The sequence below is a fragment of the Poecile atricapillus genome, chromosome 36 (genome assembly GCF_030490865.1).
Source record: "Poecile atricapillus isolate bPoeAtr1 chromosome 36, bPoeAtr1.hap1, whole genome shotgun sequence".
Classification (NCBI taxonomy): Eukaryota; Metazoa; Chordata; class Aves; order Passeriformes; family Paridae; genus Poecile; species Poecile atricapillus.
In genome coordinates this window covers 680,818-707,075 of record NC_081284.1, presented here as the reverse complement: position 1 = coordinate 707,075, position 26,258 = coordinate 680,818, and the positions used below count along the sequence as shown (strand labels likewise).

The following is a 26,258-nucleotide window of genomic DNA, read 5'->3' as shown; positions in this document are numbered from 1 at the left end:
AACAGTTTCAAATTAATCCTCTTTGGATTATTCCTTGTGGTCCTTATAAAAACCCTTTCCAAGGGCTGCGTTTGAAGCTGGAGGATGAAGTACAGTGAGTTTCTCTGGATAATGCTGTAGCCCCATCTCACCAGATGCAGAAACGGGCCAGAATCCGGCATGCTGAGTGTCAATTTGGGGTCCTGGCCTTGCCCCAAAGGAGACACAGGATGTTCCCTGCAATGTCTACATGGGGCAGACAGAACAGATGAGCAAGTGTTTGCAGGGCTCCAGGAGAGAATACTGGGGTTCCTGTCAGCAGGATCCTTGTGTAGCTTCAGGCTGGGCTGGGCAGCACTTCCATCTGCAGCTTCCATGTGCTGCTCCAGCAGCTGCTGCTGGGGACCCTGAGGGAAGAGGCCACGGGAGGGATGGAAATGCTGCATGGACAGCAGCAGCTAGGGCCAGCAATGAGCTTTGCTTTCCCAGCTGGTGAAATGAGGCTGCTTTAGTGCAAGAGGAGGCAAAGATAAGGTCAAGTTCAACAGTTCAAGGAAAAATGGAGAAAACTGGAAGCCTCTCAAAATGCCACACACACTCATCTGTTAGCTCCTCAGGATTAGTCCTTGTAAAAAGCCTTTCCAGTTTTCCCTTGGATTCCAGGGCCCACAGCTGGGCTTCAGAGTTCAACCAATTTTTATTTTCCAGGTTTTTAAACAGAGCTCTGAATTGGGCATCTCTTGTACTTTTTTTCTGCTCTCCTCACCTTGAAAAAGGTTCTGTGCTCCTGTGAGCCGCATCTTGAGGGGTGGTTGGCAACCATGGAATCCTCTGCAAAAGCACTTGATTGACTTCAGGGCCCAGCTGGAAAGCTCAGCCTGAGGACAAAACTGTTCCAGATGCATCTGTCCCTGTCCAGCTCCTCACAGCTGAGTCCCTGAACACACAGGGTGGTTTCTAGGGATTTCTTTTCCCCTCCTGTTCACTTGGAGGTGATTTTGGGATCCTTTAGAGAAACATCTGACCAGCCTCTGCCCCCATTTCATTTCTTTCTCTCCAGTTTGGAGTTGGCCTGCTGGGTTTGACATGGAAATTGGGAGTGCCTCCCCGTTCTTCCCTCCAGCTCTTAGTTATAAGTTGTATTAAACACTACAAATGGCCTCATTTATCTGGTGGGGAAGATGTGAGGTGGAGAGAGTTAATGGGATTTGTTTTCATGAACATTCTGATAGTGAAGAAAAATGGGGTTTGTCATTTTGGTGTGGCGTTCAGTGTGGGGATGTGGCGCCTTATTTCTTATTATTATGCCTCAGTATTATTTTCATTGTTAAGACTTTTAAACCTTAAACATTAATAACAATGGCGGGATGTCACTCACTGGGGAAATTGCCTTGCTTTTCCCACCAGGATTAAACTGTACGCTTGACTCCCAGTTGCCAGTGGAATCTAAAGATGGAAAATCCTGTTAATGCTGGGTTTGGTGTGGTTTGGAGCTGGGGAAGGGTCTCATCCCCTCCCAGAGGTGCCCCAAGCCCGCTCTGCTGCCACGTCTGCACTCACAGCCCCTCACGGCTGCCCTGCCCTGGGGACATGGTGGGACCCCCTCCTGCCAGGGCTGAGGCTCCTCATGGCCCCTCACAGCTCCTCATGGGCCCTCACAGCCCCTCACAGCTCCATGGGACTTCTCATGGCCCTGTAGAACCTCTCATAGCCCCTCACAGCCCTTCATTTCCCCTCACAGCCCCTCACAGCCCCAGGCGCGGGGCTCCTCCCAAAGGAGAAGGGGTCGGGCCCTGCTTGTTCTCCTTTTATTTCGGTCCCTTCACAGCGACGAGTAAAGAAAGGCTGAATGGAGCCTTTCGCCAGCGTTTCCCTCGGGGTTCATTGCGGGCTGAAGCTCTGTGCTGGCGCTGGCCCGAGCACCACCATCCCTGCAGCCCCCAAGGCCTTTGCTGTCCCCCCGTGTCCATTCCCTGTCCCCGAGTCCCGCCCGGCTCTGGCAGCAGCAGCAGCCGCAGCGCAGCGGGCGCCGGCCCGGCCCGGCCGGGGCTCCCGGCCAGGAGCAGCAGCAGCGCCGGCCCTTCCCACCTGCTCCTGCCTCGGCTTCCCAGGGCTTTTTCCAGGGCAATTCTGGACTACAGCAACAATCCCCCACAAACAGCCCTCAGGCTTCCTCAGGGCCCGCCTCTGCTGCCCTGAGCCAGCCCTCAGAGGAAGAAAGGATCGGGTTCCAGCGCTGTTTTCAGCTCTGTTTTACTCACCCTGAGGTGACAGCAGGAGGCTGTTGGTGCCTTGGCCTTTGCAATTGTAGATCCCGGCTGCTCTTGCCCCTCTTCTGCTTGCCACCTGAATTTTAGCAGTACAATTGCAATTACCTCTTTCAATCAGTGCTGCCCAGAGTCCTTTTGTGATGGGGAACACAGGATTTTTGTTTCAGGCATCATGATCAGTAGAGTTCAAAAGGCTCCCAAGGCCCTGAGCACTAAGTGGAGGGGAATGAAAGCCACACAGCGGACATTTGCAGTGCTCAAACACAGCCCTGTTGCTGCTGCTGAAATAGAATCAACTGACAGAGGCCATCACACAAATTGCCTCTGCAGTGGCAAATAAAATGAAAAAATCCACCAGGAGAAAGGAAAACCAGAACTTGTCGCTTCATTGCTTCTTCCGAGCAGCAGCAGAAAATGGAGATGCCCAGAGGTATTTCCAGCTGCTGCTGATCCCAGCTGGAGCCCAGCCTGCTGCCCAGTCCCAGTGGGAACCTGAGCCCAGCCCGGGCAGCTCCCGCAGTGTCGGGAGCTCAGCGCACGCGGGGCAGGCCCAGAGCCCCGGGCACGGCCACCCATTGCGGGGCAGCGGCACAGACGGAATGTCCTGGGGCCCAAACCTCCTGCTCCTCACACACAGCTCCCATCGTCCTCCCCCTCCTCCTCTCCTGGCATGGCACAAATTCCAGCTCCGAGGAGGCTTCCCAAGAGAGGCCTCAGGCTCCTGTTTCAGCCTGAGTGTCCCTGCAGAGGAACAGGGCACCTTTCAGGCACTTCCACAAGCTCCAGGTTCTCATTTCCTGGGGATTCTGCCATGCAAATAGCCTTGCTAAAAAGGACAAAAGCAAAGGGAATGAATTGGGAATAATTAGGAAAAAATGACCCTTCTTAACAGACAAACTTCACCAAGTCATTCCCTGCATTTGTCCTTTTCACATTCTTTCTCTCATCTACTGAGAGGTCCAACTTACCATGTTCTGGTTCTTATCATCCACTGATTGTGCTCTTGATTTCTCCCAGTGCAAGAGATGTAGAATCATCTCAACTGAACACAGAAACAAACTCCCTCTGTCATCCCATTTTCATGTTCCAGATCACTTTCAAGATGTCCATGGCGCTATTGGAATGATGAGCTCTCCACTGCTGGCTGCAGGCTCTGGAGATTCTTTCTCCACATTCAACCAGGCTTGTATTCCCTAACAATTCCTGGCAGCTCATCATGTTTTCTTTGGGTAGAAGAGTAACAATGAAAACCGTACCAATGGCACAACTCCCCAGTCCACAAGGAAAAGCAAGAACAAGTTGTCAAGTTCTTCAAATATTTGTCCTGCTTTGCTGCAAGAGTTGTGCTGCACACACAGTGTGGGAAGCCAAGAGAAGCTGCAGCTGGGGGCACATCTTGGGACAGGAGCTGCATGTCGTTCTCCAGGACAGGTTTTTGGAAAGAACAGACAAGACTGTGGAGAAGATTTTGGGAAAATTGAAACAGCTTTTTTAAGAAATGAAAATAAAACCAAAAGAAACGACCAGCATGTTTTTCTCTATTTTTATGTTTCCCTTTTCCATCTTGCACTAGCTCTCCATCCCATTCATTCCAAATGGATCTCACCTCTAAGATCTGAGACTTGACAAGTTTTAGACACTGTAAAATACCATGAGCTACACCCAGTTTGCCTTCCCCTGTTCTTCTTGGAAAGCAATGCTGGAGACACAAGTGCAGTGCTTGGGTCAGGTACAAATTCTGCATTCAGGGAATGTGCTCAGACAGTGTTTGATGCTCAGCAGGGACAAGGCACAGCAGCAGCCAAGGGCATTGCTGTGCCCCTGTGCAGGAATCAAGACTCTGGCTCTTGGCTCAACACGGCAAAGTTCCCGTGTTTGGCCAGGCTCAGGGGCTGCCCGGGGAGCGCGGGGCTCGGGGCAGGGCCGAGCGGGCAACGGACAAACGGCCCCGGGGACAAACGGCCCCGGTGCTTCAGTTGCAGCGGCGGCAGCAGCAGCGGCAGCGGCAGCAGCAGCGGCAGCAGCGGAAAAAGAGAAAGCAGCGAAAGAAGTCACGTTTTTGACCCTCCCTATTTTCTCCCTCTCCCGCTGTTCCACCCTCTCTCCCTTGGTCCCTCACCCACTCCCGATCTCCCTTTCTCTGTGTTCCCCTCTTCTCCCAGTTCCCCTCTCCCCTTGCCCGCCCGGGACATGCCCCCAGCCCGCCCCTGGCCCCGGCCCCGGCCCCGGCCCTGGCCGCGGCGCCGGCGCCGGCCCCGGGCGTCCCGCCTCTCTCTCGCCTTAGCCCGGCTCCGGCCGAGCTGGCGCTGGCGCTTCTGGGCGGGCCTCAGTGCCTGGGGCTGGGGCGGTATCACCGCCCTTTGGCTCCGCCTGCTCCGAGCCCTGCCCCGGCCCTGGTCCCGGCCCTTGTCCCGGCTCCTCCCGGGGCCCGCGGAGGACACAGGCGGTGCAGCCGTTGCCGCCGCCTCCACTGCGGCTTCCCCGGCCCGAGCTCCGCCGCTCGGCAGCGCGGCCGCTGGCCCCGAGCCACCGCTGTCGCGTTGCAAGGAGCGGACGCCTGCGGATGCTCGGCCCGGGGAGGTCGGGGAGCGCTCGGGGGCCGTTCCTGGCCCCGGGCCGAGCGCTGACGGCCGAGTCTCGCCCCCAGGGAATGCGCACAAGGGCCCGAAGGAGCGGTACCGAGTGGGTTCGTTGCTGGGGCGCGGCGGATTCGGCAGCGTCTTCGCAGCCACGAGGCTCTCGGATGGTGCCCCGATGAGCAGCGGGGCCGGCGGCGGGCGGAGGAGGAGGAGGAGGAGGGGGCGGAGGAGAAGGCGGGGCCACTGCGGGCGGGCATCGAGCTCAACCTTCTGCTGCCCCTTGCTCGCAGGTGGCCATCAAAAAGGTGCCGCGGGATCGCATCCGGCGCTGGGGCGAGCTGGTGAGTGAGCGGGGCCAGCGGCAGAAGCCGGGGCGTGCCGGGCGGGGATGAGCCGGGGCCCGGCAGGGTGGGAGCCGCCGGGAGCCCTGCGGGGAGAGCGGGCGTGGGGCCAGCGGGGCGTGCAGAGCATCCCGGGCTGGCTGAGGGCTTCCCGAGCCCTGGCACGGGCTCAGCCCCACTGACGGCACCGTGCTTCTCCCCCAGCCTGACGGTACACGTGCGCCCCTGGAGATTGTGCTGATGGACAGGGTGTCCTCTGGCTGTGCTGCAGTGATTCAGCTCCTGGAGTGGCTTGAGCTGCCCGACAGCTTCTTGTTGGTGCTGGAGCGTCCGCAGCGGTGCCAGGACCTCTCGCATTTGCTGGCAGAGTGGAGGTTCCTGCAGGAGGAGGAGGCGCGGGGGCTGTTTTGCCAGGTTCTGGAGGCCGTGCAGCACTGCACCAGCTGCGGGGTCATGCACAGGGACATCAAGCCCGAAAACATCCTGCTGGACCTGGCCACGGGGCAAGTGAAACTCATTGACTTTGGCTGTGGCACCTTCCTCCAAGACACAGCCTACACCCGATTTGCAGGTGAGCCCTTGCAGGGGATGTTCCTGGGCATCTCTTGGTCCAGCGTGGGTGTGGCACCGGGGCTTCCCCCTGTTGCTGCAGGGATGGGATTAATACTTGAGCCAAGTTGATTTGGGTAGGGGTGTGAGAGGGGCCAGCTCCCAGCCCTGCTGACAGCCTTCAGCACCCACTATGCCCTGGGCTGGGGCTGGGGCAGGCAGCCTGATAAAAACCCCCATGGGGGTAGCAGAGATGGGAGTGTCTGACCCCGTTTGGTGTGCCAGCAAGGAAGGGCTTGAACTCCTCTGCTCCCCAAATTTGCCCTGGCTTATTAACAATTTTTTGGAGGCCATGCAGGCAGGGAGGAGAGTGGGTTTTCTCTACCACTGGGTGGATTTTCCATTTGTGGGTCTTGGTTGGGCCTCCCCAGTGCTTCTGCTGCCCTCTTCCAGCAGCAGTGGCTTCATTTGCAAGCCCAGGTTTGTACACAAGTGCCAGGTGCTGGTGAGAGGGCAGCAGGTCACCCCATGTGCCTCTGGGGCAGCCCCCACATGCCCAGGGATGCTGGGGTGAGTCTCTGGGAGCAGCAGCATCGCCCTGATGAGCTCTGTCTGTGTTCCACAGGAACCCTCTCCTACAGCCCACCAGAGTGGTTCTACCAGCGATGCTACCACGGCCAGGCAGCAACCATCTGGTCCCTGGGGCTCCTGCTGTACCAGCTGGTGACAGGGAAGCACCCATTCAGGAAGGGCCAGCAGATCGTCTGGGGGCAGATCTTCTTCCCGCGACGGCTCTCCCAAGGTGGATCCTCATCTCTGGGCACGGGGGGAACACCAGTGTTGGGAGACAGCATTGGGCTCATGGGCATCCCTCTGTGGCAACTGCTGAGGAGGTGGCACATGTCCTGCTCTCCTGCAAACAGGGAATCCATGGGGAAGTTTAGGCCCAGCTCTGGGCACACCCAGCATGGCCTGGGCACAGGAACGGGGGTCAACTTCTCCAAGTGACCGGTGATTCCTGGTTTCTCTCTTCAGAGTGCCAAGATGTAATTAAGAGATGTTTGTCCATGCAACCCTTGGACAGGCCATCCTTAGAAGATCTCTACCAAGATCCTTGGATTCAGGGTGTTCATCTGCCCTAGAAGATGGGAGAGATCCATGTGCACAGTTGGATCCAGGGGCCTGGCAGGTAACAACTCCACCCATCTCTTGGCAATCAGTGGCAGAGCAAAGCAGACTGTTTTTGTCCTGCCTGTAGCTCTGAACAGGGGTCATTAGAAGGGAACACGCAGCTCTTGGGCTGGAGCTGAGCTGGAGACCTGGTGTGGCAAGCACTGGTGGCCACCATCCCCCCTGGTTTTGCTTGTCTGGTTCACTGATGGCTGGGTCCCTGGGCAGAGCACTGACAGCCTGGTCTGGCCCCTAGGGAAGGAGAAGGAGCCCCTGGAGAAGCTGTACCAGGTGGGGCTGCTGCGGGAGACACCAAAGACAACCGCAAGGATGACAATGTCTTCATCCACGTGGCCAGCTGAAGATGATCAACTTTGATTCTGGCACCTTCTTCAAAGACACACTCCACGCCCAATTTGCAGGTGAGTCCACAGCCAGGGGATGCTCCCAGATCTGGGTATGGCACAGCTTGGCCAGCTCCCCCCTTTGCTGAGGTTGATGCAACCAATTCTTCAGTCAGCTGCCAGTCTGCTTTGTGTCTCTGGGCAGCTGCTGAGGGGCTGGATCTGCCGTGGCTGGCTGCAGGCTGGGCACATGTCCTGCCCTCCTGCTCTGCTCCCAAAGGCAGCAGTGATGGGCAGCTTTGGGCCCAGCTCTGAGCACAGCCAGCATGGCCTGGGCACCGTGGGTGGCTGGGACAAGGGGACAGGAGCCTTGAGCTGACGGGTGGTTTCTGGTTTCTCTCCTTGCAGCCGGGCTCTGTGGATGCTGAGGCTGCTCTGGGCTCTGCCAGGGCTCTGCTGGGCTCAGCCCCAGGCACAGCTGGGCTCGCTCTGCCCTCACATTGCTCTGACAGCTTTGCATCAGAGGAGCCTGTTCCCAGCACACCGCCTGAGCTTTCTGCTTTTGCAGGTGAGTGAGACTCTCGTGCAGGCCAAGAGATTGCAGTTAGGGACACACATCCAATTGGCAAGAAGCCAAACTCTCCCCAGTCCCAGCTGAATGCCTGGATCTGCACAGGATGTTTTCTGTGTCCCACTCTTCCTTTCTTTTTGGCTGGAATTGTGCAATTGCACTTTCTTCCTCCTTTAGAATGCCACTGCTGTGTTCCTGAGGCAGTGCAGTCTGGAGCTGATGGATGAAGAATTGCCCTTCTGCAGTTCCAAACCAGAGCAAAAAGCTGTGAGTGGGACTTTGCATCTTTAAGAAACCTTGAAGGTTTGAAAGGGAATGTGCAGTTCATTCACAGGGTGAGAAGGAAGGGCATCTTGTAGAGAATTTGGGGTTTGACAGAGTTTAGATTCCCAGTGCTGCTTGGAGCTGGCAAGGTGCAAAGCATTTTCGTATTCCTTCACACCAATTTCACCACAATTTAAAATAACAATAATGGAATCAAACCCCAAAAGCTTTTTAAGAATGGTTACTGAGGCCAGTAAGATGCATCATGCCAACAGCACATTTACAAAGTAAATAACTGAGTTTTATGTTTCAAAAGACAAATTACCACTTAATTCAAAGTTATAGAAGATTTTTCACTGCACACTTGGGTTACGTTTTTATCTTTCATATTTTACAGTAGTTTTTTTTTTTTCTATTTCCTCTCTTTTCTTCTTTAAAACAGAAAACATGCTGTAAAAAAGGCATGCCCTTTGCTCTGGGTTCCCGTGTGGAGCAGCTCCCTTCCCGCTGGCTGAGCTGCTCAGGCAGAGCCCGGCAGCTCCCCGCCCTGCAGGGCTGAGGCTTTTCCCCGTTGCTGGGCACAGACTGATGGAGCAGCAGTGCTGAACACGGGCACACACAGAGGGACCAGAGCAGCTGCCTTTGTCCACCTGAAGCTCCAAGGCCAAAGTCTGAGCAGGCAGGGCTGGAAGAGACTCGCAGGCTCCCTGTTGGCTCTGCTGCCCCACTTGTGCCTGGCCCAGCTCTGTGTGAGGCAGAGGGAGAACAAGGGGCAGCTCCCTCCCAGCCCCAGCCCAGGGACCCCTCCAGCCCCGGGCCTTGGGGCACTGTCAGCACCTGCTGCTCCAGCCACGGCTTCTGCTGGCACTGCCAGCAAGAACCAAACTGGGGCTGGTCCCGAGGGAGCAGCAGCAGTGCCTGGATCTGATCCCTCAGTCTGGGGCAGGGCTGGACAAATGATTGCAGCATCAGCACCAGGACCAGCAGCAACAGCACCAGCAGCACCGGAGCACCAGCACCAGCAGCAGAACCAGCAGAACCAGCAGTACCAGCACCACCACCACTGCCAGCAGCAGCAGCAGCAGCAGCAGAACAGCAGCACCAGCAGCAGAATCACCAGTACCAGCACCACCACCAGCAGCGGCAGCACCAGCTGCACCAGCAGTACCAGCAGCAGCAGCAGCAGCAGCGCCACGAGCAGCACCAGAAGTATCAGCAGCAGCAGCAGCAGCAGCACCACCAGCATCACCACCAGCAGAACCAGCAATACCAGCACCAGCACCACCACTGCCAGCAGCAGCAGCAGTAGCAGCAGAACCAGCACCAGCACCAGCACCAGCACCAGCACCAGCAGCAGAACCAGCAGTACCAGCACCAGCACCGCCACCGCCAGCAGCAGCAGCAGAGCACCAGCACCAGCAGCAGAACCAGCAGAACCAGCAGTACCAGCACCAGCACCACCACCACCGCCAGCAGCAGCAGCAGCAGCAGAGTACCAGCAGCAGCAGCAGAATCACCAGTACCAGCACCACCACCAGCAGCGGCAGCACCAGCTGCACCAGCAGTACCAGCAGCAGCAGCAGCAGCAGCATCGCCACCAGGAGAACCAGCAATACCAGCACCAGCACCACCACCGCCAGCAACAGCAGCAGCAGCAGTAGCAGCAGAAGCTGCACCAGCACCAGCACCAGCAGCAGAACCAGCAGTACCAGCACCAGCACCACCACCAGCAGCACCAGCACTACGACCAGCAGTGGCAGCACCAGCAGCACCAGCACCACCAGCAGTACCAGCAGCAGCAGCATCAGCAGCAACAGCACCAGCAGAGGCACCACCAGCACCAGGAACACCACCAGCACCAGCAGCACCAACAGCAGCACATGGAGCTGACTTTCAGCACAGCCCCTGCCACTCTTCCCTCCCTGTGCAGCGGTGTCACAGCAGCCTGAGGCACCTGGGAGCCCTCAATGCCAGCAGGGACTTGAGATGGCAGCCCTGGACTCCTGCAAGTTGTGCCAAGAACAGAGCTGGGGACTCCCTCTCCATGTGGAGCTTCCAGATGGAAAAGGCTGCTGCGAACAGGCAGCTCCAAGGGCACAGAAAGGAGGGGCTCGACCCCTTGATCTGTGCCAGTCCCACAGTCCTGGGCAGCAGCCACCGAGCCCTGGGGGAACAGAGAGCACAGCAAGAGGGACAAAACCAGGCAAGGTCAGAGACTGGGAAGAGGCAGAGCTGGGAGCAGGAGCAGCTGCTTCATTGCACTCCTGGAGAAAGCTCTTGTGTGGTTCAAAGCGCTGAAAGATGTGGAGGGCAGAGAGGAGGCCACACCAAACAATGCTCCTTTTTTGTTTTACACCTCCCCTCTCCTTGTTCCAGAAGTAATTGGATGAAATGTATTCTTCACTCTGAGTGGTCTCGTTCAGCATGAGCAGCTGAGCACCAGGAGCTGAAGGATCTGACGCCTCAAGCCACAAGAGCTGAGCAAGAGGGGACTTTTGGACCAAAGTAATGCTTCTAACGTGGACCTAGGTGAATGCAGCATATGGAATCCTGGAATTCCAGAATCCATTCTGCTGGAAAAGACCTCTGAGCTCATCCAGTCCAGCCAGTCACCCAGCAGTGTCAAGCCCAGCACTAAACCTCGTCCCTGAAGTGCAAAGGTCTGAACAACAGGCCCTGAGTGAGGCCTGAACAACAGGCCCTGAGCCAAAGGTGACCTCTGGATGAACCTTCCAGCCAAAGGTTATCTGTGTATTTGCTCATTACTGAACTGTGCATGGTCATTAGCAGTGGGATAGATGTATCCACTCACTGGTGAAGCATGGATTGAGGTTTCTATGTTTAGAAGTCAGACAAGGCCATGAAGTCCAACATCTGGCCGTGTTTGGGGCTGTATGGTCAGAGTCAACTACCTTGGTTCCTCCTTGAGGCCTGGTCAGGCTTTGACGGGGACCCAAGAGGAGGATGAAACCAGATGTTCCCACACTAGAAGTGCTGTCTGTTTATTCAGCACTATCAGGGCTGGGCCCTCTCACAGCAGGGTTGGAGGCTCAGCTGTGGCTGGAGGCTCCTGCAGGAATTCCCAGTGTCCAGGAGTGGCTCTCCAGCCCTTGGCTGTGACAGCTTCTCCAGCTGATGTGTGGATGTGGTGCTGGCAGAGTCTGAGGGGAACTGGTGGTGGATCTTTGTTAATCACTGCAGGCAATCTTTGGCAGTGATGATTGGGTGCATTGCTGAGCTGCTCCTTTTGTGATCCTTTGCTGCTTGGAGCTGCAGTAAATGACACTGATTCCTTCAGGTGGTGTTTGTGTTTTTGGGGCTGACCCTGCCACTGGTCGAAGTCTCACCAGAGCACAACAAAATGTCACTTTTTAAATGTGAATGTAAGGAATCAGTCCTGTCTGTAATTCTCAGATGGGAAGCCCTTCCCTAGAGTTTGCTGGCTCTGGAGTGGGCTGAGGTCAGAGCACCGTGCGAGCAGTGGGGCAGTGGGTAAAAAGAGGCTGAATTGCCGGATGTCTTAAAATGCATCCAAAAATTGCATATGGAAAAGGGCTTGTGGGTTTGGGAAGACGAGGATGGATTTTGTTAATGGCACATTGGAAACAGCACCAACAGAAGAAACAATTGTTTTTGGAATACTCCCACATGAAGGTCCAAAAGAAGGTTTTAGTCTTGAGCTCAGGTTTGTTAGTTTAAGCGAAAAAATACTAATAATAGTAATAGTAATAATAAAATACAACATTATAATGTTACAATATAACACAATAATATGTATTTAAAAATATAACTGAAAATCAATAATGTGAAATAATACTGAAAATACCAATTTGTTAGCTTTGGCTGCTCACTGTAACATTAAATACCCTACAAAAAAGAACTGGCCAAGACCCAAATGTCAGTGGTAAACTTTGTGAATTGTATACAAGGAATAAAGGAGGAAGGGATGAAATTGGCTGTTTTTATAGGGTTTGGTGATACTATGATGCAGAATGCTTTGTCTGTTCCTGTGAAAAACACAGTGATTAAGATTGCTGGGTTTTTCATGTACCAGACTATCCACAAGATGCAGGATAGGTTGAATGGGTGAAGGGGCTGTGAAGAAAGAAGTTAAAAAAATGAGGAGATGGGAACTTGTCCTGGTGGAGAACCCATCTCCCAGATGTGCTCCATGCCCTTAAACATGGGCCCACTGGGAAATGGAAACCCCTGGGTGTGCATGGCTGCACCCAATTTGCAAACACAGCCATGGACAGTGAGACTTGGACTGCCTGGGAAATTGTTCTGGGTGTGATGGCCCCTGCCAGGGCCACCCCAGAGGCTGCAGGGCTGGACCTTCATGCACTGGAATTCATTAGGACAAATCAGAAGCAAATGAGAGTTAACAATACTGAAACAGGAATTCAGATTCCTCCAGGACACTTTGGTTTGGTAACTGCTCACTGGAGCTTGGCCTTGCAAAGTGTTCATGTCATGGGAGGAGGAATTGATGCAGATTATCAAGGAGAAATTGAAGTAATTCTCTTAAAAAGTTACAAACAAGATCGGATTATTCAATCCCATGTCAGGGTGGGACAAATATTGGTATTGCAGTTTAAAAACAATTGAGAAGAAAAGAGATCCACCTCCAATCAGCACTGTTAGTGGAGATAAAAGGTTTGGATGCACCAGTCCTAATAATTGGGCCAGAGTGTGAGTCCAGAGGTCAAATGGCCCTCCTGAGCCAGCTGAAGGAACAGCTCAGGGCAAAGACAACACCTTTTGAATCCTGAAACCTGGGCAGGAACAATGGGGATATGTCCCTGCAGCCAAGTGTTCTCTGCCAGAACAAGTCGATGGGATGGGATATTGTTTTACGGGTGCTGCCAGACCAAATCTCCCTGTTTGCCCCAACGGCCCCTTTGGAAACTGCTCTGATCCACGGGGCTCCATGTGAAGGCTGATGTGACACTGAGGGACTTCCACACCAATTCCAGCCAGGAGCCTGGGTGCCCCTCAGGGACTGGGACCTGGCTCCTCTTCAGCCAAAGGGGAAAGGACCCCAGCAAGCCTTGTTAGCCACAGACAGCGCTGAAAAGCTGAACAGCAAAGGACCTTGGGGGCATTATTCTGGAATTCAAAAGGTGCCAGCTCCATGGACAACAGAATTATTGTTCCTAACATGAATGAGGTTGAGGAAAAGGAATGAGTAAGCTTGTGAGGGTAAAGCACAGAAATCCTTTCACATTGTGGCCTCCAACTAGAACAGGGTTTGGTTTCTCCTGAAGGGAGATCTCAGTGAATCCTGTAAAAGTGGTAATTGCATTCCTGTGTTCCACAGCACAGTTCTCTCTAAGTGTCCCTGCACTGGCTCTGTTCTGAGTCAGAGCCCATTGACAGAGTTCTGGCCACCCCACAGGGTGGGCCCTCCAAGGGAACCCCATTCCTCCCAACATTGGTTGAGCACATACCCAGGAATTTGCTACATTGAGTAGTTTGGCTACTTTGATGTTTAAATTTTCAAAATAATTTTGATGGCTAATGCCTTGATAAATCTCTAGAGGTGTTTCTGGTGAACAAAGATTCTGGCTGTCTCTCAAGATACAATTTACAGACATCAGTGGTGCTTTAGTGACAAGGTTACTTATTCTTGATAATCTGCATCAATTCCTCCTCCCATGACATGAACACTTTGTAAGGCTAAGCTCCAGTGAGCAGTTACCAAACCAAAGTGTCCAGGAGGAATCTGAATTCTTGTTTCAGTATTGTTAACTCTCATTTGCTTCTGATTTGTCCTAATGAATTCCACTGCATGAAGGTCCAGCCCTGCAGCCTCTGGGGTGGCCCTGGCAGGGGCCATCACACCCAGAACAATTTCCCAGGCAGTCCAAGTCTCACTGTCCATGGCTGTGTTTGCAAATTGGATGCAGCCATGCACACCCAGGGGTTTCCATTTCCCAGTGGGCCCATTGTTAAGGGCATGGAGCACATCTGGGAGATGGGTTCTCCACCAGGACAAGTTCCCATCTCCTCATTTTTAAACTGCTCTTTTAACAGCCCCTTCACCCATTCAACCAATCCTGCAGCTCATGGATAGTCTGGTACATGAAAAACCCAGCAGTCTTAATCACTGTGTTTTTCACAGGAACAGACAAAGCATTCCACATCATAGTATCACCAAACCCTATAAAAACAGCCAATTTCATCCCTTCCTCATTTATTCCTTGTATACAATTCACAAAGTTTACCACTGACATTTGGGTCTTGGCCAGTTCTTTTTTGTAGGGTATTTAGTGTTACAGTGAGCAGACGAAGCTAACAACTTGGTATTGTCAGCATTATTTCACATTATAAATTTTTAATTATGGATCTAAATATGTATTATTGAGTTATATATTCATTATTATTATTGTTGTTGTTGTTGTTCTTGTTTCCCTTGCACAAATAAACCTGAGCTCAAGACTAAAACCTTCTTCTGTACCTTCATGTGGGAGCATTCCAAAAACAATTGTTCCTTCTGTTGGTCCTGTTTCCAGTGGGCTGTTAACAAAATCCTTCCTCATCTTCTCAAACCCACAAATTCTTTTCCTTTCTCCACATGCAATTTTTGGATGCATTTTAAGATTGAGTTTCTAACATATGGATATGATCTAGTATCAATATCCAACAGAGACAGACAAAGACTCTTTAACTGGTTTAGGGTTAAAAAGTGTATGTTTATTAGCAGCGCTGGGCTGATGTGTCGGGTCACCACTTAATACACATGACCCCAACTAGAGGTGAATACAGGCTTTTTATTTACAGAAGTATTGAATAGAAATACAAATTCACCCACTTTTCACTTCCTATGCTACTTAGGAACAAAGCAATTAAGCATGCATAGGTTGATTCTTGAAATGGGTCACTGCTCTTTTTATGAGAAGGGGTCACAGAGGGGAGGAAGGGATATGGCTCTTCCTCGTTCTGACCTTTCTACCTTTTCCATGCAAAGTGACAAATGGACCCTTGGCTGGGCTCCTAGTTTCATATCTTCAATGAGTTTCTGATGTGAAACTGTCTTCTGCTCTTGAAGTTCTTTACCAGATACTCTGTTTCTCATTAGAAGCCCAGGTGAACAAGCATAAAGTTGTCAGAGAATTAGTTATTAGCAAATGATTAAGCTCTAATTTAAGCAAAGTCTCTCTATCTACCTTTAATTTTAGCAAAGCCCATCTATCTATTTTAATTAGATTTAGCAAGGCTTCTTTTTAATTAAGGCCTCAGCTTCTCTAAAATCTTAAATTCTTCAAAGTTTGTGTCTGACCACACCCCTCTGCTTTTTGTGTGTTTTGTTATAAAAAGCCAGAATTTGCTGATTTCAGTCCTGAAGCCAATTCTGCAGCTCCTACCTTGTGGGGAACCCCCCACCAGTCTGTGGTCTCTTGTGGAGAGCTGGAATTGGCAGGTTCTAATCCTGAGGCCAATTCTGGAGCTGCTGCTGCCTTGTGGGGCTGGTGTTGTCCCTATGCAGGCCTAGGTATTTCTCATGCAGCTTTCTCTTTGGAGGCTATAGGAAAACTTTAGGGGAAAGTATTTTTTTATCTTTCCTTGGTTAATTTGTTAGTCACTTCCCTACACCTAAGATGGACTTGATGCAAAAAATAGGGACAGGGAGTAATTGGTTACTAGAAAAAAAAATGTGATTGGCTTTAGGCAGTGGCCACTGAACTGGATCATGTTTGAAGGGAAAATGACTGGAACAAAAGGAGGGAAAATTGTACAACAGCAATTGACATGGACAGTCCTCCTGCAGGGATATACAGAGTCCCTGGTTTTGTTTGGGCAAGCTTTGCAGAAAATATTAAGGGTGTTTACTCCAGCCTCAGGATTTAGGTTGTTGCAGTATGTGGATGATTTGCTTTTGTCAGGGGAACAGGAGAATGTGGTTGAAGAGGGTACTGTAAAGCTGTTTAATTTTCTTGCTAAAAAAAGACTTAAGAGTGTCTGAAAAGAAGGCCAGTTGGTAGGATAAAAAAAAAAAAAAAAAAAATAGGTCATATATTTGGCACACATTCTAACTGGAGAGTTATGGTGTATTGATTCAGAAAGAATACAGGGGATTTTACAAGTACCATTACCCCAGACAAACAAAGAGTTACGGCAATTTTAGGATTGGTAAGGTACTGCAGAGTATGGATTGAAGATTTTTCTGTTGTGGCCAGACCTTTATATGACGTTTTAAGCCAAGACAAGCCTAATGTCATGGTATAGACACCAGAAGGAAAGCAAAGGTTTAAAAAATTAGAAGAGAAATTGGTTAATGCCCTAGTCTTAGCTCTTTCAGTCTCAGAAAAGGAATTTAAACTCTCTGTGGATATTAAACAGGGTCATGCTAAAGGAGTTTTGGTACAAGAGCATGGGGGAACACGGAGGCCTGTTGCCAGTTTTTCTAAAATGTTAGAGCCGGTGGCCAGAGGCTGGCCCCATTGTCTGCAGAACTGTGCAGCCACAGCTCTGATGGTGGCTGAGGCCCGAAAGCTGACAAGAGGAAGGAATCTGATTGTTGAAGTTTCACATCAGATTAAAGCTTTGTTGACTGGGAGAGCCTCTAAGTGGATGACCAGTGCTAGGTTATTCCAGTATGAATTTTGTTTAATGGAGCAAGAGGATGCAGAATTTAAAAGTGGGGGAAAATGGTTTACAAGAGATGGTAAACAGTGGATACCAAAAGCTCTGTCCTTACAGTTGCTAAAACAACTTCATGAAAGAAGTCATTGGAGCTCCCAGGGACTGCCAAGAGCCTTCCTGAAAATATATGCTGCAGTGGGTCTTTTTTTACTCTGGCAAAGCGAGCTATTGAGGATTGTTTGATTTGTGCTAAAACCAATAACAGAGTTACAAAGAAACTTGTCAGGGGAGGGAGGCCTTGGGCTGTATGTCCCTTCCAGAGATGCCAGGTAGATTTTAGTGAAATGCCTCAAGTGGCAAGGTTTAAAATTTTCTGCTGATAGTGATAGTAAAAGATTTTAAAATCATAGAAATTTAGGGATTTAGAAAGCAAGTTAGGCTTGGCAAGCCTTGAGAAAAGTAGGCCCTGGGAAATGTTAGGCCTTGTGCTTGCTAAGACCAGGTGAAACTGCACCTGTGTAATCAGTATGTGATAAATGATACAATTGTTAGATGTGATTAGATATAATTATTATTTAAAGAACCTGAGGAACAATGTTTGGGGGTTTAGAGGGGATCACGAAAAATCCATGTTTGAGTAAAAACAATACATACAATAGAACAATGTAAGTTTAATAATTAATATGTAAGTTATATAACAACAGACTAAAAAACATGTTCAGCTCAAAACCAAGTTGGGTCAGATTTGTGTGTGTGTACTCCTGACACCCAGAGCTCTTAATAAAGCACCTTCATATAATCATTCTGTGATAATGTGTTCCTGAACGCTAACAATAGTATATCAGTTAACAGGGTGGCCAGAAGCATTTCCATCCCTTTCAGCAACTACAGAGTCAGATATTAAAGTATTTTTGGAACTAATAATTCCAAGATATGAGATTATGGAAGCAATAGACTCAGACAGGGGAACTCACTTTACAGAAAACATTCTCAAAGGAGTTATGACAGCTTTAAGGGTTCAATGGAACCTCCATACCCCCTGGCACCCCCAGAGTTCAGGCCGGATTGAAAGGATAAATGGAGAAATAAAGAAACACCTTCTGAAGCTAGTAATAAAAACTAAGATGCTGTCAGTACGGCTCTTGCCACTGGCTTTAGCAATAAGAAGGGCCAGACCCAGGGAGGATACTCAATTATCTCCCTTTGAATTGATGTTTAGAATTCCTTATCCTTGTAATTCTCAGCCTTGTGGGCAGGTGGAGATAAGTGATATATATTGGAAACTGTTTGTAGCCTGGATACTATCTCTTGTGAAATCTCTTTGAGAAGAAGCTCAGCGAGCACAGACCTTGCCTTTAGACTTTGCTGTTCACAAAATCCAGCCAGGAGATTGAATCCGAGTGAAGGAGTAGAAAGAAGCACCACCAGCAGCAAAGTAGCGCAGACCTGTGCAAGTGTTGCTGAGCACAGAAACAGCTGTCAAGAGAGCTGAACACGGGCAGACCCATCACACTCGAGTCAAGGTCTCTAAGGCCCCAGAAATTCAGACATCTCAGCTAGAGGAGAAGCTCAGCAGGCTGCCACTGATGCTCCACAAGAGGGGACTGGAGCAGTAGCCAGGACGTCAACATTGGGGGAAGCCCCGAGTGCCTCCCACCAACTGGCTGCTGAAATAGTTTGTGTGGGCATCACTTCTCCCAAATCTCCAGTCATTAGAGGCCAATCCTTGCTGTCATTGTTTTCTTCATGTTAGGATCTTTCTGTGCCTTCACTCACCACAGGTAGTGCAGAAGACAACGTGAAAGTAAAAATTAAGTTAGGAAATTAAATGTCACCATTAAAATGTTTGCCTTAATAATCTTACCTTTATATTGTCAGCCAGTTGAAATTGAAGCCAAAAGTGAAAAAGTAATTTTTAACCTTAAGAGAAGAAGTAGCAAAAGCTTTAACCTTAAAAACTGTGAAGTCTGTGGAAGGCCAGGGAGATCTGAAAACTGGCCATGGGTGGCCAGCCCAGTCAAAGCTAAACAGTGAGTTAGGTCCATAATAAACAAGATTTTGAGATGAAGAAGGAAATCCATGGTGGCTTCATTCTTCTGAAAAAAGCATTTATTGTCTAAATAGAACAAGAAGCAAATACGTGGGAAAAAATGTTTGTGACTAGACTGTAGGTTTAGATTGTTAGACCCCCAAGTGCCCTCCTTATAATTGTTTCAGATATCACGGCAAATAGAATCAAACACATGTTAAGCTCACTAATAGTAGCTAAGCAAGGTGTTCCTTCCATAATTACCAAAAAGATTTTGAAGGCTGTGAAGCAGTGGGGAAAGAGAAGGCATTTTGGACACCTTATTTTTAAGCTGCCCCCAAAACAATTCCACAAACAGGACACACATTTTCCCTGACTATCAGTAGAAGTAGCAACACCAACACGAAACTCGAACCCTTTGTAAAAGTTTCTGATCCAGATCTAAGAGAACAGATCTAAAATGTAACTGCAGGTAGAAATGTCATGTGACAGCTAAGAAATGCAAATACTATCAGCAGAAGAAGGGAGAGTGTGTGGCAAATTAAATGATAGATAAAAGGTGATGAAACAAATTAAAAAGCACTAAGTAAGTTAATTCATGTGCCAGTCCAAACATGGAAAGAATGAGAATAAGATGTGTTTTCATGGTTACCTAGTAAACTATGGGTTTAACAAATGCTTTTTCTTGTGCTGTAGCAACTGTAATCTTTTTAGCACACATGATCCCTTGCTTAGTACAACTTATTCAACATGTGATGAAAAGGATGCCGGTAGTAGCCATCCCTACTAATGCAGGAATAGCTACAAAAGGGCAGAAATTGATGTCACTGCAAATAATTGCAAAAATAAAAAAAAACCCCAGGAACAGGAAATTAACTCAATGAGTCAATGACAACTAATGTTGGTAAAGACAATTATTAAAGAAAAAAAAAAGATTGAGAGGAACGAGAGATTTGTCTTTACAGACAAGCTGTGGGTCTGCTGATAGATAAAACTAGCACTGAGATATAAAAGAAACAATGGGAAAGATTCCAGTAATTGATGAATGGAAAAAAGATATTGGCCTATACATACAAACTGTAGGTTTGGTGATAAATGAAACTGGATATTGAAATACAAAAGAAACAATGGGGAAACACCATAAGTTTCTGAGAATTAAAAATTAAGAAGGAGGCTTTTACATTAGAGTTGCATGTTAGGTACCAGGCACTCTGGGAAGTCTGTACCTCTCAAGTACTTCAGCCAGTGGGGAAAGAGAGAGGGACATGTGGCCGGGAAATTAGGATAAAAAGGAGGCTGCGTCCTCCAAAAATTTGAGAGACCCCAGGGGAATGCCCCATGGCCTCTCCCTTTATTCGAATAAAGTGAAAGGACTCTTCTGTCTCTTTTTAGACATCAACCTCTGGTGTTTGTGGATTAATTTTCCTGAGACCTTCATGTCCCCGGTGAGCAGGGGATGGCTCTGGGCAGGGTCCGTGGGCAGGAGCGGGCCCCAGAACGCCTCTGCCTTTCAAGGGCAATCTCGTCTCTGCTGTCTCTGCTCTTTCTCCTGTCCACCCTGCTTTGCCTCTGCCCGCTGCTCCTGGGGCTGCTCTTGGCCAGGCAGCCTCAGTGGGAGCCAGCACTGGCTGCAGCCCCAGCGGGCTCCCCAGGACAAGGCCCAGCAATTAAGAGTCCAATGAAAGGCCTGGGCAGCAGCAGAACTCTCAGCAGAGTGATTTGGGCAACCAAGGACTAGCCACAAGTCCACAGCAGCCTCACTGGGAATGTTTCCTGACTATGAGCAGCCTTTCAAGAAGCTGTTTGAGGCCAAGATCAGCAAAACACTCACCCTTTTCTCTTCTAGCAATACCAGATTCCAGCATAGCACATCCTCAGGAAAAGTGCTCCACCAGCCACAATGGCCATTAACTTAATCAAACACTGTGCTCCCCAGCAGAAAACTCTTCTCATGCTTCTCCAGATATTGTTAGCTTGTCTGGTGGTGCTGGCTGCATCTGTGGGAGCAATGGGCAGCGTGAGCCCGTGCTGTGCTCCACTGCTGAGCTGGCAGCACACTGGATACGGCCAGGATGTTCTCTGTTTCCCCAGAGCTGGGGCCTGCAGGCACCTTGCCACCCCTTGGCATAGGCTGTGCCACCCAACAGAGCCCAGAAGGCTGAGAGCAGAGCCCAGGGTCAGCGCAGCTGCTTGGGCAGTGGCTCCTTCCAGGGACATGGGCCAAACCCATCCCTGAGCAGCCACTGCCACCCCCGACCCGACCTGCCCTGTGACAGCTCCCACAGCCCAAGGAGAAAAAAAAACTGTCAAAAAGTTCCTTTGTTTATTCCCACTACCTGGAGTGTCTTGTATATAGTAATGGTCTTGAGAATCTGATTATTTTCAATTTTTATTTTTTTCTTTTTTTTTTTTTTTTCCTTGAAACAGATGAGACAGTGTTACTGGTTTTAGATTTCGTGGGTCTCTTTTTTCTCTTAGTATGTTTGTTTTCTTATAAATCCACATGTAAACTTATTTGTAGCTAGGTATTTTTGTTTCCCAAGCAGTTATTTTGGACAATCTGTTGTTCACTTCTTAGTTAATTTTCCATATATAAACAGTTTTGACTCTGTTTTCATAGAAATACAAAGTCCGCAGATAGCTGTATTTTTAATTTTGTTGACATTCTCTCCCTGCTCCCAGCTTTTACTATGATACTTTTGGAAACATCCCTGAGGATAGGTAGAGTTATTTGGGAATTGCTTGGCTTAACCTGGGAAATGGATTATTATTTTTGCTGCTCTAAACCTACATTGCTTCCAGCTTCACAGCCACAGTCCTGGTATGTTGCTCACTTCATGGATGCCTGTGTGAATTGAAACAACTTTTGTGAGGCAGCTGAAGAGTTCAGACTTCAGGGATTAAAATTCCTGGGAGGAAGAGGAGGAAGAAAGCAGAATCCTGTTTCAAAGGTTGTTTTTTTGTTTCTAGTATGCCAGAAGTGTGGTAAGCTACACCTGTCTTCAAATGTCATTGAATTAGAATAAAACTCTCTCCAGGGCAAATGATGCAACACTTTGCCTCACAATCCATCAGCCTTAATTACAGTGAGAAGTAGATGTTAATTACAATCCGATTAGAGCAAATCAACATTGTGTGAATGGCAAGGAGAATTTGCTTGTCAACAGATGAATATGTCCCACTGAAGAATGAACAAAATCTGCCTTTACTTGGAAGAAAGTAGACATGGAGCAATGCAGTATTTGGGTTTTATCCAGTGATAAATGGGGCAAGAGGCTGTAACAACTCACCTGTTTTACAGAACACAAGTACTGATAGAGCCAAGAGTGCACCCAGCTTGAAGGGATCTGCAGGACATTCCTTTATTTCTTAACAAGGAATGGGCAGCAAAATGCTGGCATTTATGTGAACTGGAAGTCATGTTCCTCTCCTGTTTCTCCTTGAGCACGCTGTTCTCTGCAGACTTCACTGTGCAGCCTCTCTTGGCCAACAGCTAAATGGCATCACTACCAAAACACAGGTGCCAGCATCATCACCCCAGCATTATTCCAGCACTGCTCTGCTGGTGCACAGCGGCACAGAATGGCTTGGCTTGGAAGGGACATTTAAAGGCCATCGAGTCCAATGCCCTGCAGAGAGCAGGGACACCTTTGGATCAGGTTGCTCAGAGCATGAGCTTGAATGTCAGCAGGGATGGATGCCCACCTCTCTGGGCAACCTGTGCCAGGGTTTCAAAACCCACAGTGTAAAAAATGTGTTTCTTCTGTCTAGTCTGAATCTCCCATCTTTTAGATTGTAAAACATTCCCCCTCAGTCTTGTCACAACAGGCCCTACTAAAAATTCTGTCCCATCTTTTTTACAAGCCCCCTTAAAGTACTGAAAGATAGCAATCAGGTCTGCATGGAGCCTTCTCCCTTCCCGGCTGAACACCCCCAGCTATCCCAGCCTGTCTCCAAAGCAGAGGGGCTCCAGCCCTCAGAGCATTCTGTCCCTTCTCTGGACCAGCTCCAACAGGACCATGTCCTTCCTGGGTTGGGCACCCAGAGGTGGATGCAATACTCCAGGTGGGCTCACACCAGAGCAGAGGGATGGTGGAATAATCTCCTTCAAGCTGCTGGGCACCCTCCTTTGGAGGCACATGGCTGGCTGATGTCCAGCATCTCACCTTGCAGCAGCCACAAGTCCTTCTTGGCAGGGCTGCTCTCCATCCCTTCATCCCCCAGCCTGTGGGATCAGCTGGGCTGGGACCGTGTCACAGCCCTTGGACAGAGCTGCTGGGCAGGATGAACTCCCTAGCAAACAAGGCAGATCCCACCCCACACACAATTCCACGCTGGCCATGAGGTCACAGCAGGCTCTGAGGTCACAGAGGTCCCAGAGCCCCGTGGTTGCACAGCACCACAAGGACAGATCTGTCAGTCCTTGACCACGACTGTTGCAGCAGCGGTGGCGGCAGCAGCGGTGCTGACATTGGGACAGCGGTGTCAGGACAGTGGTGACAGCAAGAGCTGTGGGACTGGCAGAGGGCAAGGCACCACGGCCCTTGCTCTGCTCCTCCTCCTCCTGCTCCTCCTGGCAGTGGCCCTGCCTGACAGGGCTGCCCAGGCTGCTCCGTGGCGAGCATGGTGAGCAGGTTAGCCGGTGGCCTGGCTCCCCTTCCTTGGGACAGTGCTCCCTTCTCCCTGGGAAGTGCTGGGGATGGTTTTCCCCAGGGCTTTAGGGAGGGTTTCCTCTGTGGGAGGGAGAGAGGCCCCAGGGACCCTGGGCTGGTCCTGCCACCCCTCCAGGGATGTTGCACAGGGTCTGCAAAGAGGATGGAGAATGACCAGAGCCAGCCCAGAGCTCTGCAGGCCCCTCTGCAGCTTTGGCCATGTCCATTGACATCTGGCTCCCATGGCCTTCCCCCAACCCCCTTGCAGTGCCCAGTCCCCTAAGGCAGAAGGGGATCCCAGCACACCATGGAATGGTTCTGATCTGTGCTCCCTTCCTGATGAAGGTGGTAGGAAGGCTTCTCCAGCAGCTTGGCTTCATGAAGATTTTCAGCCTCTGGACAACCTGGCAGGAACCAGGTGACAGAAGCTGCTGTGGCTGTTGACTTACAGGTGTGTCTGCAGCGAGGACTTTCCCAGCTCCTTTGCTGGTTGCTGCACACAAGCCCAGCTCCCATCACAGGGGTGAGTGGTGTGTCCCTGCTGATCCCACAGGCTGAGCCCTGGTTTTGTGGGATCCATTCATCTGAAATGGAAATACTTTGTGTTAAAGTCCTTCTAGAGGGAGGAACAAACCTACAGGAGACAAGAGGATGAGTGGTCTGGAGAGACGCCGCGGTGGGTCCATGTCCCTCAGCCTTCTCCTGAGACTCAGCAGCCGGGGGCTTTCTCTGCACATCTGGACACGCCATGCCCGGCACAGAGGGAAGGGATCCATGGCAGCCTCTCTGCCCCACTGCAGCTTTCAGGCCTGCAGGGCTGTTTCCCAGTCTGGCCTGGCTGCAGCTTCTCCCCAGCCTCTGCAGGAAGGCATTTGGCATCAGCTGACAGGGATCCCAAACTGCAGCACGGGCTATGTACACCCTGAGATCCCCTGCAATTTCCCAGTCTTGGCGTAGATCTGGAATGGCAGCTCTTTGGAGGAGGGAAGGCCCTGTCCTTGCTCCAAATCTTGGATGACTTCCTGAACCTCATCCATGACTTTGACAAGTATTGCCTCCTGAAGATGCCACCTTCCTGTTGGGGAACAGCCCCACCTGATCCATGTATCCCTCTTCCGTTCTCCAGAGATGGAAGGAGATGCTGTGCTGAAGGTGGCATTTCCCAGAGGAAACAGTGGCTCATGGGCAGCCTCTGCTGCAGGAAGGGAGGCCATGCCTGGCACAGTCCCAGGAAGTAAGTTTGCAGAGGGAAATCAAGGCAGAGCCATGGTTTGTTAGGACTTGCTCGATCCTAATGAGCCCCATGGTGCATTTGGAGCAGAGCCCTTGAACCTCAGTGCCTGAGAGGAGATTGCACAAACCTTTCCAGGAGTCCAAGTCCGAAAAAACCCAAAGTATCTCATTTCATTAATGGGTCCCACTGAGGTCCATCCCCAACACAGGCTCCTCATGGACTTCTTGGAGGAGAAAATTAGAGGCCAAGATTGCACAAAAACCTCTCAGACTCAGTGTGGAAAGGAAAATCCAAAGTAGGTGAAAAAAAGCTGAGTGTCTCAAAGTCTTGCTGAGCCCCACTGAGTGTCAATGCAAAGCTCCCAAGGGACTCATTAAAAGCAGATAATTTGGGCCATGATTGCACAAACTTCTCAGAGATTCAGTGTGGGAAGGAGAAAGGAAAGTGCCTTAAGAACCTGAAGTACCTTGAAGCATTAATGAGCCCCACTGAGTGTTGTTACTGACAAAGCCTCTCAAGGAACTAATTACAGCAGATAATTGGAGATCATGATTGCACAAACCTCTCAGACACTCCAAGGCAAAAGCAAAAGCCAAAGTGCTTTGAAAAAGCTGCAGTCCCTGGGAGCATGAAGGAGCCCCCCAGGGCCATTCCTGAGCAAGGCTCCCCAGGGACTCCTTCCAGCAGATCCCTGAGGCCACTGGCATGTGGGCTAGGGGGGATGCTGAGGGCAGGCCAAGGGGGTGACAGTGGCCAGCCTTGCTGGGGCTGTGCCAGGAGGCCCCAGGGCCTCAGGACAAGGTGTCTCCTCACAGCCCTTGGTGGCACAGAGGCTGCTGTGGCCCAGGGCACCAAGACTTGGCTTCTCTTTGTCCCCACCTGTCATCAGTGCCTCCTGTTCTCTGCCCTGCCTGGAGCCTGGGGACACTTTCTCAGTGCAGTCCCTCAGTGGGACCCATTAAAAGGAAAAGTAACTTTGGAGTTAGGCCAGGCTCCCAGCACAGAGGATTATCCTGAAATCTAGGAAAAGCTTCAAAAGCACATTTCTCTTGCTCAGCAGCTCTTCTCCCAGCCCAGCAGAACTGGGGCACTGCCTGCAGCCACCCTGGCACAGCCCAGAGGCACAGAGAGCTTCAATCAGTCAGGGCTGGGAAGGTGCTGAGAAGTGCCTGGGGCACAATCCCTCCCAGCCCTTGACACAGGAAGCCTCTGGCTGCAGAACAATGCAGCTGCAGCTCCTGGAGCCATCTCCTAAAGCTGGAACATGCCAGTGCCTACAGACCCTGTGAGTACAACTCTGAGTATTTGTGGTGTAGGGGAGGTGAATGTTCATGAAGCTCTGACATGCTGAGGGCTTCTGATCAGTCATAGAATATTTCCAAGACAAGGATTTTGATAAAAATGAAGACATTTCCTAAGACTTTGTATTCAGTTTCCTACCATCGGAGAAAGGCAGGGAGGAGGGGGACAAATAATAAAGGTATTATGAATCTTGACAAGTGCCTGAGACATCCAAACTGTTACTTTTAGTGATCAATAGGCTCATGGGAGGTTCCTAATGTGCATTGAGCCACTCTGCCCATGGACAGCACCAGCATCACCTTTGCTGGACCCATCAGGCTTAATCTGAGCTGTCCTTTCTCCAAGCTGCAAACAGAACCTGCCCCCAGCCAGAGCCCTGCAAACAGGC

At 50.5% G+C, this 26,258-nt stretch overlaps 2 protein-coding genes across 2 annotated transcripts in view; both read left to right on the top strand.

Annotated features, from left to right (window-relative positions):
* Nucleotides 1-4,439: 4,439 nt before the first annotated feature.
* LOC131590982 (serine/threonine-protein kinase pim-1-like) lies at nt 4,440-6,860 on the top strand. Its single transcript, XM_058861400.1, has 6 exons — nt 4,440-4,791; nt 4,897-5,015; nt 5,119-5,169; nt 5,374-5,740; nt 6,344-6,520; nt 6,754-6,860. The coding sequence occupies exons 1-6, from the start codon at nt 4,440-4,442 to the stop codon at nt 6,858-6,860; spliced, it is 1,173 nt and encodes a 390-aa protein (XP_058717383.1).
* Nucleotides 6,861-7,252: 392 nt separating this feature from the next.
* Nucleotides 7,253-26,258, top strand: part of LOC131590981 (serine/threonine-protein kinase pim-1-like) — a 28,095-nt gene continuing 9,089 nt past the window's right edge. The window contains exon 1 of the mRNA XM_058861399.1: nt 7,253-7,310. Coding sequence (XP_058717382.1) covers nt 7,253-7,310 — 58 coding nt within the window. The remainder of the gene's footprint in view (nt 7,311-26,258) is intronic.

Excerpts from the sequence above, each read along its gene's own strand:
- LOC131590982 (XM_058861400.1), top strand. The coding sequence starts at position 4,440 with ATGCCCCCAGCCCGCCCCTGGCCCCGGCCCCGGCCCCGGCCCTGGCCG. Across the intron at positions 5,016-5,118 it reads GTGCCCCGATGAGCAGCGGG|GTGGCCATCAAAAAGGTGCC; the intron begins GCCGGCGGCGGG and ends CCTTGCTCGCAG. Across the intron at positions 5,170-5,373 it reads TCCGGCGCTGGGGCGAGCTG|CCTGACGGTACACGTGCGCC; the intron begins GTGAGTGAGCGG and ends CTTCTCCCCCAG.